At 40.0% G+C, this 13847-nt stretch overlaps 1 protein-coding gene across 1 annotated transcript; it reads right to left on the bottom strand.

Annotated features, from left to right (window-relative positions):
• Positions 1-11345: 11345 nt before the first annotated feature.
• On the bottom strand, positions 11346-12612 carry LOC110471060 (C-C chemokine receptor type 4). The gene has a single exon (XM_021531290.3). The coding sequence runs from the start codon at positions 12597-12599 to the stop codon at positions 11523-11525; it is 1077 nt and encodes a 358-aa protein (XP_021386965.1). The 5' UTR covers positions 12600-12612; the 3' UTR covers positions 11346-11522.
• Positions 12613-13847: the final 1235 nt, after the last annotated feature.

The raw sequence follows: 13847 nt of genomic DNA, 5'->3' as shown, positions 1-13847 counted from the left end.
AATCTCTTTGGGAGCTTCACAATGCCTGTTGTTTTCTTTTGCAGTTTTTTGGATGAAATACTCATTTTTTGTTTGCACAGTTTGAATACTTGCAGGAGTGACTAGAAATAATCCTGCCTGGACAGCAAGCACTATCCACCTGACACATATGTGTCAGGTGTTCAGAAATGACAATTACAGAAGAATGATACTCCTGTCATTGGCAGTGTGCTCTGAAGGGGATGATGCTGTTATTGTACAGGCTGAGAAGGTGACAACATTTTACCAGATAACACAGGATGAAAGGTTTGTAAGAGATGATCTAGCCCTGTGTCTCTCTACCCTGAGGCAACACCATTTGTATAAATGAATATTGTTAAATATTCTCAGTGTGTTTCTTAACAGAGAAAGGTATCACTTTCACTGTCCACAGCCAACACAAAGTGTGTATCTCTGCTCTGAGCTGTTTTGTGCCCTCTCTCTTTCTTATCTCTCTTTTAACTGTTGTTTAGAGAAGTCTTAAGAAGTGCAGGGTAAGATTTCGCAAGGATGTGAAAGGGCAACCAGCTCCTGAATGACTTGGTCCAGGTGTTACAGCATCTTTTTGATAGAAATAACTGAGTTGCAAGAAAGTTGTCTTGCAGACTGGGACTTAAAGGCATAGCAGCTAACCTCAAACTAGTTGGGAGATGGTGTGACAGAAGAAACTGGAAACTGCAGAATGGGATCTGCTTTAGTAGTTCTCCTTCAATAAGAAGGCAAAACTAGGCAGAAATAGATTATCCTAGAACTTGGTGCCATGGGCTGAATGGAAAAATGTTGGAAAAGTACATCACAAAGATCTTTCTTATGCTTTTGCTGAATAAAGTGTATATGTCTAAAAATCCCTTTTCAGAAGATATTTCCTGTTCCTTGTTACGTTTTCAAATATGGGAGTAGTGACCTTCCCCTGCTATGGGGGAAATGTTGAAGCTCTGTGTTACTTCAAGACGTTTCACAGAACCAGAGCTTATTTCAGGTAATACAATCCCCTTTGACTAGCATATATGGTGTGGCCAAGGAATTTGGGATATATTTAAGAACTCCTGTTTTGGGCTTTAGCACATACACCTCTCCCTCAGGAGGCAAGGATATACATAGCTCCAAAGCCAGGTTCTTATGAAGGTACCACATGTAACTCCATAGAGTTGGAATGGGAAGCAGAGAGTCTCTTGTTCCTGAGACTCCCCAGCACACTTTGATAGCAGACCTTATGCTAGCATCACAGTAAGATTGCTGTCTTGTACTCTGGTGTTGTGCTTACAGCTGCATGACCGTAATTTAGCCTTTTAAAATCTTTTGGTAGACAAGAGAGGAGAAAAAACCAGCACCCTAATGAAATTGAGAATTGAGTTTGAAACTCCAGCTGAAGGTACCTTTGTTAAGTAGAGTGGATCTGTTGAGTATCAGTGCAAATTCAGTAGGAGATTGCTGCCAATATCTACGATCTGAAAGGCTTTTCCTGTTTAAGTTTTCTTATTAACTGTAAGTCTATGCACTATTTTTATTAAACTTGGTGCTTCTGTAGGGCTCATGCTTCTATACTAATATTAACTGAGCATTTTCAGTGTTTGTAAATGTGGGCCAGAGTACAGATCTGGACCAGTGTGGGCAGATGCCCAGCAACTCATCCCTCTGATGCTGTAGATAAGAAGTTCTTACTTATTTACTGTTTCGTTCTTCCTGAACTCTTGCTGGTTCTTCCTCTTACAGCAGGGAAGGCTTTTGTGTAGAGAAATTTAAAAATTCCTTCAACATGTCTTTATTTGTCTAAAATGATGTTGATCTCCAGTCCTTCCACCTACCCACTGGCAATTTGCAAGCTGGATAAAGATGCCTGTGCATACAGCTTGCTTATGCCTGTCTTCTTTCTTTCGAATTTCATTCAGAGGTTCCTTTTCTTAAGTTCATCATAGTTATGTGTACAGAGTGAACACCCTTTATGGATCTCTAGTCTACATTTAGCTAGAAATCTGCCCTGGCTGTGGACTTGTTCAATAGCACTTGCCCTGGGAGAGGGTAAACTGCTGTTGTGTCTTGTGGCTGTGGGATCTGGTTTTGTTCCTGTGCTATGGGTGAAGGGGTTGTCCAAAGCACAGAATGAACTGTTGAGGAGAAGGAAGAAAAATAAACTGTTAGTTTCCTCCTAACCTTCCTCATGCCTTGCTTGTTGCTGAGCTTTCGACCTTTCTTCTGTTTCCTAAAAGTGTTAGTTGCTCTTCTCACAGCAAACAGAAATGGGATAACAGAAACTGTGCAGAAGAAAATTGGCACTCTTTTCTTGTGTCTTCCATGTTAAATTCTATTTCTGGATGTTGAAACACTGCTGTACCATCAAGGCTTCCTGGAAGACTTTAAACTCTGAGGGATGGGTCTGGATCCTGCATGCACTTTACATATTTTCTTTTAAGCTGTTTTGCTTTTCCCCCTTCAGTTTTAGGATGTGGTCTGTACTAATAATAAATAGGTAGATTCAATGTGCTGAAGAACCCAAGGACCTTATACTGAACTCACGAAATGTTAGCATGATTTCCTGCAAAATATTGTCTGTTGTCTTCTGCATCCCCATCCCTATGTGTTGCTTTACTGGTCCTTTTATCCAGAGCAGTGTCTGCTTCAAAAGCTGAAGTCAAGACAACATGAGGCTTTTGTCATTGGCCAGAGACACTTTCAGACATGACTTTGTTTAAAACACTGAATCCATCTAGCTTGTTCTTGAAGTAGAGGAAAGTTTAGCAGAAACAGCTAGCAGCAAGCTGCCCATTTTTAACTTTTTCTAGTCTAACCCTTCAGGTCTGTTTACTTTGATTCAAAGGCTTCAGAGGTGCTGGAAAAAAACAAAAAAGGTAGATCCTCTGTGGATTAGCCAAATTTTGTACTCTTCTTAATGTTTTTTATTGTGATAAAAGGGACCACATACCATTACCACCCCAAAACTAAGCTTTTTCACCAATCCTAGGAAATTAGAACTTGGACAGATGCCAGTAATTATATGCAAGAGCAGATGCTACCTATGCTGAAATGAGCCAGGCGGCTTTTTGTTGTGGTTTTGATTTTATCTTTTAAATTCTGAAAAATTCATTCCATGCAAAGATACTGAAAAGAGCTCACAATAGTAGCATACTTGACTTGCATGAAAGTTGTTTCTTCAGTTACTGTAGGTACAGTACAAAGTGCTGTAAATGGGGTCATTTAAGCACTATGGAGCTGCAAGCAAAAAAGAATATTTAGTGTTACAAAGCATGATCTGGATGTGAAGCCTAGTGAAGGCTGGGGAAAACATACTAATATGTTGGGTAAAGGGTGGGTTCTTTTTTAGTTTTGGTTTTGTGTTGGTTTTGCTTTCCTTTTTTTTTTTTTTTTTTTTTGTTTATTGGGGATTTTTTGTTCTTTTTAAACTAAGTAGGTTGGCATTGGAGAGGGGAAGGCAAATAATTTCTTCTTCTTTCAGCTACATGCTATGGCCTTACATCTCACTAAACTGGCAAAGGTAAATGATGCTGAGCTCTGAAGTTTTCAGATTTCTTAGCTACAAGTGGAGAATTTTTACATGAAAGAAGGGAGGTGAACTGTAGTAAAGGTTTGGCTCCCCTGACTGGATGTGCAGTGTGGGGAAAATTCATCCAAATGCTAATAAAAACCTACCTAACTGCAAGAATGGGGAATGCCCATCAGTATCAGCTCTGCTGGTCGTTACTCCCCACCTGCTTGTCACCATCTTGTCTTTCATTTCATCTGAGCAAGATAGAAACCATGCTGGTTCTGTCAGTCATTGATAGGCATCACCTATTTTCATTTCACAAAACAATAGGTTGGATGATCTCTGGTTTACTTTCTTTGTGGTTGCTGGTGAGCAAGCACCTTCTCTGGACACATAACCATGCTGTTGTACTTGACCTGCAAGGTGGGTGAAAGAACCTTCAGAGATTGCTAAGATTTCTCCTCTCTCTGAGTTTGTCAAGGTTTTGGCACAGTTCACAAGAACCCTTTTGTCTCAGAGGCTGAATTTAAAAGTATAAGGTCTATTCAACAGCCTTGGTTGGTGCTCCATAGTGTATTCTGATTTGAGAGCTTGCTCATTTGTTATCAGGCTGTAGACCTTTTGATGCAAAATTGTGATGCTGGTTTGGCTTTGAAATCATGTTCCTATCATTTCTTGTGAAGCTCTGTTTTTTCCTGTTACCTGTTTTAGTACGTTCATGCAAATTGGTGAAACCCCCTGCTGATTACAAATGTCAAAACCTCAGTTAAATTGGGCAAGCAAGTTAAAAAGAGGTAGGGGTTTAGTCTTCAAGCCTTCATGATTCAGGACAATCACCCATTGGCTGAGAAATGTTTGGTAGATATTGCTCAAAACTGAAGACTCGTGTTTAGAATAATGCATTTTGAAGTCTTCTGTGGAAGGAGATTAAACTTTCTGGGCTGTGGGTTAATGAGAGTGCATGGTTCTTGATGTCTTGAGACAAATCTAACAAGTAATACACAGATTTTTGTTTCTGTAATAGTATCTAATTGTAGTACTTTTCATGTCCAAAATTCCTTGTTTTACAAAGGAGGGCAGAGTTTTGATTTCTATTTGGCAAATGCAAGACTCAGATTGACCAACATCCCTTGCAAAATTAAAGGTCAAACCTCAATAGATTTTGTTAGTTTGTTTTCAGGGAGAAGTAAAGGACTAGGCTAGTACAGTCTGGTTTGGGTATATTAACTGAGATTAAGAGGTGCTGATATGGCTGGGTTACTTCTGCTTGGTTGGAAGTCTGCACCACCATGATAAGGAGGCCAGTGCAGACAGTGGAGGGCATTTAGTAAGGCAGTGTTAATAAAACATGGGATTTTTTTCTAAACATGACCATTGTCTGCACAAATACAGCTGGTGCCAATTACATTCTGCCCCTGTGCACCACAGTCTGTCTGTGTGGGAGCCTCTGCATTTGCAGTCATAAAGGAGAAACAGATTTTCATTCAAATCACATCTGGCTGCTGAGTCTGTACGAGGTCTCACCTACCGGGTTCTGCTCTTGTTGGAGTACACTCACACCTCGTGCCATTCCCTGACCAGGCAGCTGTGGCTTTTGTTGTGAAGTTCCCAATGATTTTTTTGTTTGTTTGTTTCTTTTTTTTACTGTGTTTCATTTTGCTTTTGCAAAAGGAGTAACTTTATGAAATCTTGTGGCCTCAGGTCTAGAAAACTTGGCAGACTTTTTAGGTGTCCCAAGAATTAACATTGATACTAGCCGCCTATTTGCTCCATTGTTGGGCAGTATCAGCTCTTCCACAGCTATCTCTGTACAATTAGATAACAATTATAGAGCTTTATTTACATTTCTCTAGGAACCTGGAAGCCTCTATATACCCACTGAATTATGCTGGTATGACAATTCAAGAATTTGGCATGTGCCCTCCTAAAATTCAGGTCACATTCTATTGATCATATTACGACTGAGGTCTTCATTGTGAATTACCGTAGAGAAAAGGTGGGCTTTTTTTCTCCCCCTTCATTTTTGACACTATTAGTAGTTGATCTGCCTCTGTGCAAACCCATTCCTGGAATTTAAAAAAAAAACCAACATGCAAATTAAAATTCAGCAGAACCTTGTGTATCTAGTACTAACCTTACTTTCTCAGTCTCTGACGCAAATTGTAAATAGTTATCACTTAAGAATTGACCTTTCATAGATGTTAATATGATGTTTGATTGTTTAAATTCTATTCACAGTGTCATGTTGATAGAGTCTATAAAATGCTGTAGTCTTTTACACTATTGGCAGTAGATTAAAAAAAAAGGCACATTAAAAAATCCTATTTTTTTTCCAGTAGTTTTCAGCACTCATCACTTTACTGAAATTTTGCTTCTAATGCTAGCTTTTTTCCCTATGGTCTGGTATTTTCCTATGGATTTGTGTAATGAGCTACTTATTGGGCAATATGGTGGATTTATTCTATTTAATATGCTTAGGTGTGCTAAATAAGACAAATCCTTTTTTCTACAATTTTTGGTTACATGAGGATTTCTGAAATTATTTCCCCCATCAGAATAAAATTATAGTAAGAATTCAGAGCAGAATTAATGAAATACTCTATTGAAGTAATGTTGACAAATAGGCTTGGTTTACTCAAAAAGAGTTTTAATGTGGAGATGAAATGAAAATGTAGAGGAAATTTTAGGCTAAAATGTGTTTATCATTAGCCAGTGCACCTACCATCAAAAATTCACCCTTTCCATATTTTCTTCGAATCATAGAAGTGTTTGTGTTGGAAAGGACCTTTAAAAGGTCATCCAGTCAAACTCCCCTGCAGTGAGCTGGGACATCTTCATGGAACTGCCTTGTCAAAAAGAAAACACTCTGCAGTGTTGTGACAAGATGGGCATTGCACTGTGTGACCTCTGTGCACAGAGAACGTGAGCTTAAGCCAGTGAGGAAGTGAATGGATTGACTCCGTGTGACTGTGGAGATGAGGTGGTGGTGTGGGAGATTCATGCAAAAAGCCAGAGCAGCAGCAGCAGACAGGCTCCAACCTTCCCGTGGGAGATTTTTGAGGTTCCCTAATATTTCTGAGGAAAGGAAGCAAGTAGTGACCTGCACTGTGCAAGGATGGGCTGGTAAAGCAGAACTGAGGGGAAAACAGCCAAAATCTTTCCTTTAGTAAACCCTTTAGCCCTTTCTCTGTAGGACTGGGGGGTTTTGTGTGACACCTCATGCTATGGGTTTCGCTGTTCTAGAAAGCGTAAACAAGATTCTTCCTAGCAAGGGCAGAGCTGCTCTCTGCAGCTTCTCAGTGCTGTTTGTCTGCAGAGCCTGCAGAACACGTCATTGCTCCCTGCAATCAACCAGACATATTTTCTTTCCATTCCCAAGTGCCTGTAAATGAGCAAAAAGGGTGTAAGCAACAGCAAAATCCATCCTTCTATCCCTTCTATGCACTTTTTGCAGCTTTCCCACATACTTTGGTAGCAGAAAAGGCAAGTCACTCACTCAGCCTGCAGTCATGGTCTTGCTTGGGCTCAAATTTCAGCTTACTAGTTACAAGCAAGTAGAGAGATGTATTGTGGTCTTTCCTCACTTTAATTTAGATGCATTTGTGTTACTATGAGGCAGTCCTGCTCTCTCATTTTATGAGTAGTAGTGACAAGTTAAATGCAAGGGAGGGCCCCTCTCTTCCATTGTCCTGCCCAAACCACAGTACTTCTATGGAGGTTCTTTAAGGAGTGCAAAGTTCCTGTGCAACAGAAACAAATATCCTTTTCATGCAGGGATGTCCACCTGTTGTCCCAGATACAAAAATATCTTCCTGAACTTGGCTGCTTGAATCTTCTTAGAAAATGCTGATTGTATGCCACTAGTCTCCCTTGAGAAGAAGAGTGCATTTAGTCATGTCCATCTTCATTCAGTTTCTGTTGTCTTACATGTCTTACATCACCAAGAGTATTTTTTATGAGTGTTTTGTGTCTGTGGAAAAAGATCTGATTCTTGCAGATCAGATTATTGATTACTTGCTATTGTTAAATGCAAGAAAGCAAAAATCTTGGATTTAAAAAAAAATCTTATGCCTTAGCAGTTTTTATTTTGCAACACTTGAATTTACAAAGAGCTTGCATTATGCAGTTACAGAGTTACTTATGCTGGATGTGTTCTGTTACTTGTTTTGAAACAATAAAACCCAGTGAAACTTCAACTCTTCAATCGTGATTTGAAAAATAAAAAATAAATTTAAAAAGTACAAACACTGAAGGAGTGTAATCCATTCATCAGTCATGTATTTGGGCTGCATTAACATGGAGGATTTAGTTTTGTTGACCTGGAACAGATAAAGAGCTTCTTTGTTTTTGAGCTTCATTTCTGTGAGAATTGTCTTTGACTCAATGACTGTCCCATAAGATGGGATTTTGTTCCTTTTTGTGATGGATGTTGCTGCTGGATGACTGTGAGAAAGAAAATCACCCTGGGAGCTTCTAACTTGGTGTCTCCTCAGTGATAGGGCTCACTGCTTTAGGACTGATTTCTCCATGATTGCCATTGGCACTTGCTGTGTCACAGTAAGATGGTTGCAGATACAACCACCACTCCTTCTCCTTTGAATGGTCTCATCAGTTATACAAATGCTACAAATCTCACCACTGTTCCAGTCTTCTCCTTTCATGACTGGAGTAGCAAAGTAGAACTTTCAGTAGGCATTGCCTTAACCACTATTTTACTGATTATTTTGATTGATATTATTAAATGGCCCTTGATTTCTAACTGTAAATCAAGTCAGATGGAGATGTCTCTGGTTGTGTTAGGAGAGAGATGTTGGATAAAACTGCAAAGAATTAAGAGCTCTTGCAGGAAAATGAGTCATGTAAAACCGTGCTGGCAGTTTTGTACTCCCCTTCAGAGCAGGTGTGCAGGGCTGGGACAGTGACAAGCAGTTGCAGTCTAGGAAAGAGAATTGTGATTCCTCACTGCCTCTCAGACTGAGAGGAGCGGATTGACTGGGAGCAGGCTGCAGACCACAATGCTGCTCCTGCACCATTAAAAGGGGTAAAACTGTCCTCCAGAGTAAATGCGTAATTCAGCTTTTTGTTTAGGGAGTGACTGTGGTGGCCTAAGCACCAATAAAAAAACAGTCAAATTGTTATCTTTTCATCATTATTGAGGTAAAAATGTGGCTTTAAGAATGAGTCAGCTTTGCTTCACTCAAATGTCTTTGCCTTCACTCAAATTTCATGGCTCAGTGGGTTGGTACATAGATTCTTCATTGCTGGAAACTCTTGTTCAGCTAAAATAACACCTTTATCAAGTGACATTTTGAAAATCCCTACTTTAGGTTTGTCTGTATTAACGCTATAATCTCATCCTTTCTCATCAGCAGATTTCAAAGCCCTCTCTCAAAAGAGGAGTGGCATTGTCCACTGCAGCTTGGTGCATGTGGGAGGGGGGGGTTTGTTTAGGTGACAGAGGAGGAAGCCACCCATGTTCAATGAGCTCCAGCCTCAGGACCTGACTTCCTGAACCCATCAATTTAACATGAGCACCTCTTTGCACCAATGCAGCAAAGCTGCTAAGAGCTCAACTTTCAGCTCAGCTCAGCTCAGTTGCTCATCCAGCACATGCATTGAGCAGCTGTGAATATTACTGGGACAACTGGAAGAGGCTATATGGCACAGAGGAACAAGACAACATTTACCTGGGAGGAGTTCTGGCTGCACCAGGCACCCTCTGCACCAAGGGAAATGTGCACAGGCCATAGGGTACAAAGCCGAGCTGTGACATGAGACACATTTGGGTTTCATGTGGGAGAAGGGCTCTGCACTGGCTCTGTTTTTGGCATTGCTGCGTGGCTGCTGGATGCACCCACTTAATTCTACAGCATCCTCCCTCACCACAGGGTTTGCCCAGACCTGGAATAGCCCACAAGCCATTCCCTGATACCACTCTTTGCCCTGCATGTCTCTTACATCACAGCTGTCAAGAGCCTACAGCTTGCTTGTTCCTTGTTGACCCTCATTTTTGCCACGCCAGCACAGGCAGCCTTTCCCTTAGTCTGGAAAGCAAGGACCATTCTTGCTGCCTAGAGGGATCACAAAGCAGGACAAAGAAAAAAGAAGCTGCAGTGGAAGCTGTCTGGCTTCCAGGTTAGTCTGTGCACCAGACAAGTGCATATCTCAGCAGTTCACAATGCCTCTGCTATCAGCATCTATCAGCATCACCTGCTGTGAGGATGATGTGCTGTGCCACCCTGGGATGTTATGATGGCTTCAGTGTCATCTGTGAGAATTTGAAGCACCTCACACTTGAATTTGTCTTCCTTTTCCTTTTCAAAAAAGGGGTGGTGTAACCCACTCTTTCGATCCGTTTTTCCTAAGTGATTACACAGTGGATTCTAAGGTTTTGAGTAGTAACAATTTATAGTCTTTTTCTTGAAAATAAGGGTTCTTTCTTACTGCAAGTAATGTCTTCCACAGCTATTATTATTATCTGCATTAATGCAGATCCTTGCTTGTCATCCTCAGCAAACTGCAAATGGTAATGTATTCCTAAAATTATGATGGATACATGTGTGTGAGAGATTTAAGTGTACTGCATTTTATTTTCCGTCTTATGTCATGAGAGAGGTCACATGGAGATGAGCTTCCACTTACATCTCATTTACAGTGATGAGTACAGTGGCACTACAATATTTTTCCATTTCTTCTTCAGCCCTTTCCTGATGCATTTTAATGCCTTGTTTGCTGTCTGCAGCTTTGGCTGAATGCTGAGCAGGCACTTCATTATTAACAGTGTATGAAAATAATTCATCTGGTTTATAGTAAATGATCTGAATTGTTGTTGGCTAGCAAAAAGACACACCAGAAATGTCTTCTAATCCATATTTTTCAACTCTTATTTTGTCTGTCACCACAGTACGGATTTTTTTTTGCCTCTTAAAGTAATTTTTGTGCCAAAATCTAAACACTGATGTGTAAGTTTCCTTCCTGTTACAGATTTCTGATGATATATAATATCCTGTGAGTAGCTACTGGGAAATCACACAGTTTGCATTTGGCTGTTATCAAATGCACGGATTCTATGTGTGGTTTCTAAGTTATGACAGACCCTTTTTACACAATCTCTGTTTTTACTTTCTTTTGTTTTGCCAGATGCATCTCAATGAATGAAAATTGAGTTTTGGGGTTAAGTACTTTTGGAAGAAAGGACATTAATTTTAAAATATATACTTTTAACCAAGATGCTTCAAATTTATTAATGCATGCTGGAAATAAGTTTTTTTAAACACTTTTATTCAAAAATATTCAAAACATTTTCTATGTTAGTTAAAATACAGAATTGCTATCCCAAATTACAGTGATAAAGTAATTCAAAATGCCTATATATACACGTACATATAGGCATATCTGTCAACCTGAGAGAAAACACAGTGAACACAGCTACAATGAAAAGTAATGGTTTTGCTTTGTGTCTTTGTGCACTTAGAGAATACATTTTGTGCTGTTTCTTAATGATAGGGGATATATCATACCCCCCGAGACAAAACATTTAAATGTAGCAGGTACTGCTAATATCTGCCTAAGACTCATGGGTGAACATGTCCTACACAGATCAACTGCAGAATAAAAATTATGATTAAAATCATCCTTCTTAAATACATGAATATATTTTCCAAGTGCATGTGCTGATGACAAGGTGCTGTCTCACCTCTGCCCCTCCATGCAGGCCAATGCCTTGATGGTGGTGAAAAAGAAGCCACGCAGTGCAGTGCTTTGCACAGAGCTGAGCAGTGATTTGTAATCACAGCAGAGAAACCTTGCATGTCCATCCTCCATGTTCCACATTTGGGACACCTTCTGTCATAATACTCAGAAAATCTAGAGGCACAAATAAAGCTGAAGTAAGTAATCATCTGGCACTAGCTTATTGTTAAATGTGTCTGCATTTGCTTAGCTTTTCAAAGTTCCTGCTTTTCAAAGTTCCTGCTGTTGTCAGTTTGCTTGCTGCTGAGCCCAGTGGCTGGTCTGAAATGTGTTACAATGCGTCTTGGTCCCCTGTAGACTGTGTGTGGAATGAACTGGTAGATTCAGCGTGGTAAGTGGTGTGAACTCCACACCACTTGCAGAAATACCCTGGTAACTGCCAGTTCTTAAAGAGCATCTTCAAGTACTTCTTAAATTTCTCCCCCATGAAGAAGTAGATGACTGGGTTGAGGCAACAGTGAAAAAGGCCGAGGATTTCCGTTACCTGGAAAGCATAGTCCAGACTCCTGCTCACTTGACAGTCTTTAATGACTCCCATAAATTCCAGCAGTTGTAAGAAAATAACGATATTGTAGGGGGTCCAAAAAAAGAAAAATACAATCATGACAACAAAAATCATCTTCACAGCCTTATTCTTTTTGTCATTTCTACAGTGAACTAATGTTTTAATGATCATGGAGTAGCAAAATGTCATGATTATAAAAGGGATTAGGAGCCCTAAAATGTTGACTTCCAAAGTGGAAAAAAGCTTCCATGTTGTGAAATTTCCTGGAAATCTCGGCTTGCAGGTAGTAAAATTATGTTCGTTAAAAGACTCTCTGAATACAAGCTCGGGGACTGAGGCTGAAAGAGCTACTAGCCACACAACAAGGCTAGTAATCAAGCCATGGAAGGTGGTCCTTGCTTTCAAGGAAAGCACTGCACGAACAATTGCCAGGTATCTGTCTATGCTCATAAGCATAATAAAAAATATCCCACTGTAAAACCCAACCAGGTAGATCCACGAAATGATTTTACACCAGGGAGTTCCGAAAACCCATTGGTCTACCGTGAAATAAGACCAGAATGGCAAGGATAAAACAAAGAGCAAATCTGAGATGGCGAGGTTTAGCAGGTACACATCAGTCATGCTCTTCAGCCTCTTGTATTTGAAGAGGACCACGATGACCAGAATGTTTCCAGCGAGCCCGACCAGGAATACCAGGGAATACAGAACAGGTAGGAAGGAGGCTGCAAACCTCCTGACGCCTTCTTTACTGCACAGTTTTGGAGCATCGTAATAACTATCATAATAGTCATAAAAGGTTGAGAGTTCGACTTCAAGGGACTCTGTACTTGAAGAACTCATGTTTTTTCCCCCAGTTCTGAGAAGGGAAGAATATAAAAATATCAGTGACTTTCACTGCACCAAGACCACATGGTTACTCCACAAACCTAAATCACGAGTGACAGCTCGGGACCCGACTCACTGCATGTTCTCAGACATTATGTAAGCATTATGGGATGGATGCTTGAACAAGGTACTGTCCTTAGCATGCATGTGCTTACTCCTTGCAGCACTGTGCAACTGGCACTTCAAGCACAAAGGGATGTTCAAATGGATGACAGGAAAGCAAATGGGAGTGAAAGATGTGGGGCACAGGTGGCAAATCAGAGAGGGTTAAGTTCCATGTAGAGCAAAGTAAAAAGCAAACTCATTGTTCACAGCAGTTCAGAATGTCACTCACTCACATTTCCTATCAGGCATATGTCACCCACCATAGGAAGACAGTGATAAACATGCATCAGACTTTTCTTATGAAATTACATTTACTGAAAGCTGTAATGAGCTTTCAATAAGGGCTTATTTTCAGTAGCTGAATGAATAACAAGAATTTGTCATCATCATATGTATGTTCTTTTCTAATAACTTAAGTGATATAAGTTGGACACAGGGAAATTATCTTGCTGACTTATGACTCTGTGTGTTACTCACATCACAGCATAATTCTTTTAGCCTAACATACCAGGAATTTAATTTGAGTTCTGTTCTTACTTGTGTGTGTTATTCACATCACAAGTGGCATTTTTTTAGCCTAATATATCAGAACTCTAAGCCTGAGCTACCTTCTTCCCCTTTGTCTTCATTTTATGAATGGAAAGCAGAAGAGAAGTGAGTTTCTTAACTTTACTTATCTTAGCCCTGTATGTTGCTGCTACATACCAGCAAATGTTGATTATCATTAATCTGAGATATATTGTGTGTAGTCTCAAGCATGACACCTTTCCAGCCTACAGTTCTGTTTCATTCTACACAGAGAGGAATTTAATCTGATTTACAAGTCACAAGGACAGAACCATTTGACACCAGGGGTGTAGAAATGACAGCTGCACCCAACTGCAAGTACACCCAGACATACCTGAATTTAATCTGGGTTCAGCATAATATCTTTGAATACTTAAAAACATGCACTCACAGAATACACCCACTTCTGATGATGCAATAATTCTTAAAACTGCTTAGAAAAATTACCTGAGCAACTCTAAAAGCTAAATGAAAAAGCATTACATTCACACATATCATGTGTAACATATCATTAGATTTTTATGAATTTTA

This window comes from Lonchura striata, chromosome 1 (genome assembly GCF_046129695.1).
Source record: "Lonchura striata isolate bLonStr1 chromosome 1, bLonStr1.mat, whole genome shotgun sequence".
NCBI lineage: Eukaryota > Metazoa > Chordata > Aves > Passeriformes > Estrildidae > Lonchura > Lonchura striata.
This window is presented reverse-complemented; position numbering and strand designations above follow the sequence as displayed.

Bases quoted from the DNA above. Each gene is read 5' to 3' on its own strand.
- LOC110471060 (XM_021531290.3), bottom strand. From the start codon at position 12,599: ATGAGTTCTTCAAGTACAGAGTCCCTTGAAGTCGAACTCTCAACCTTT.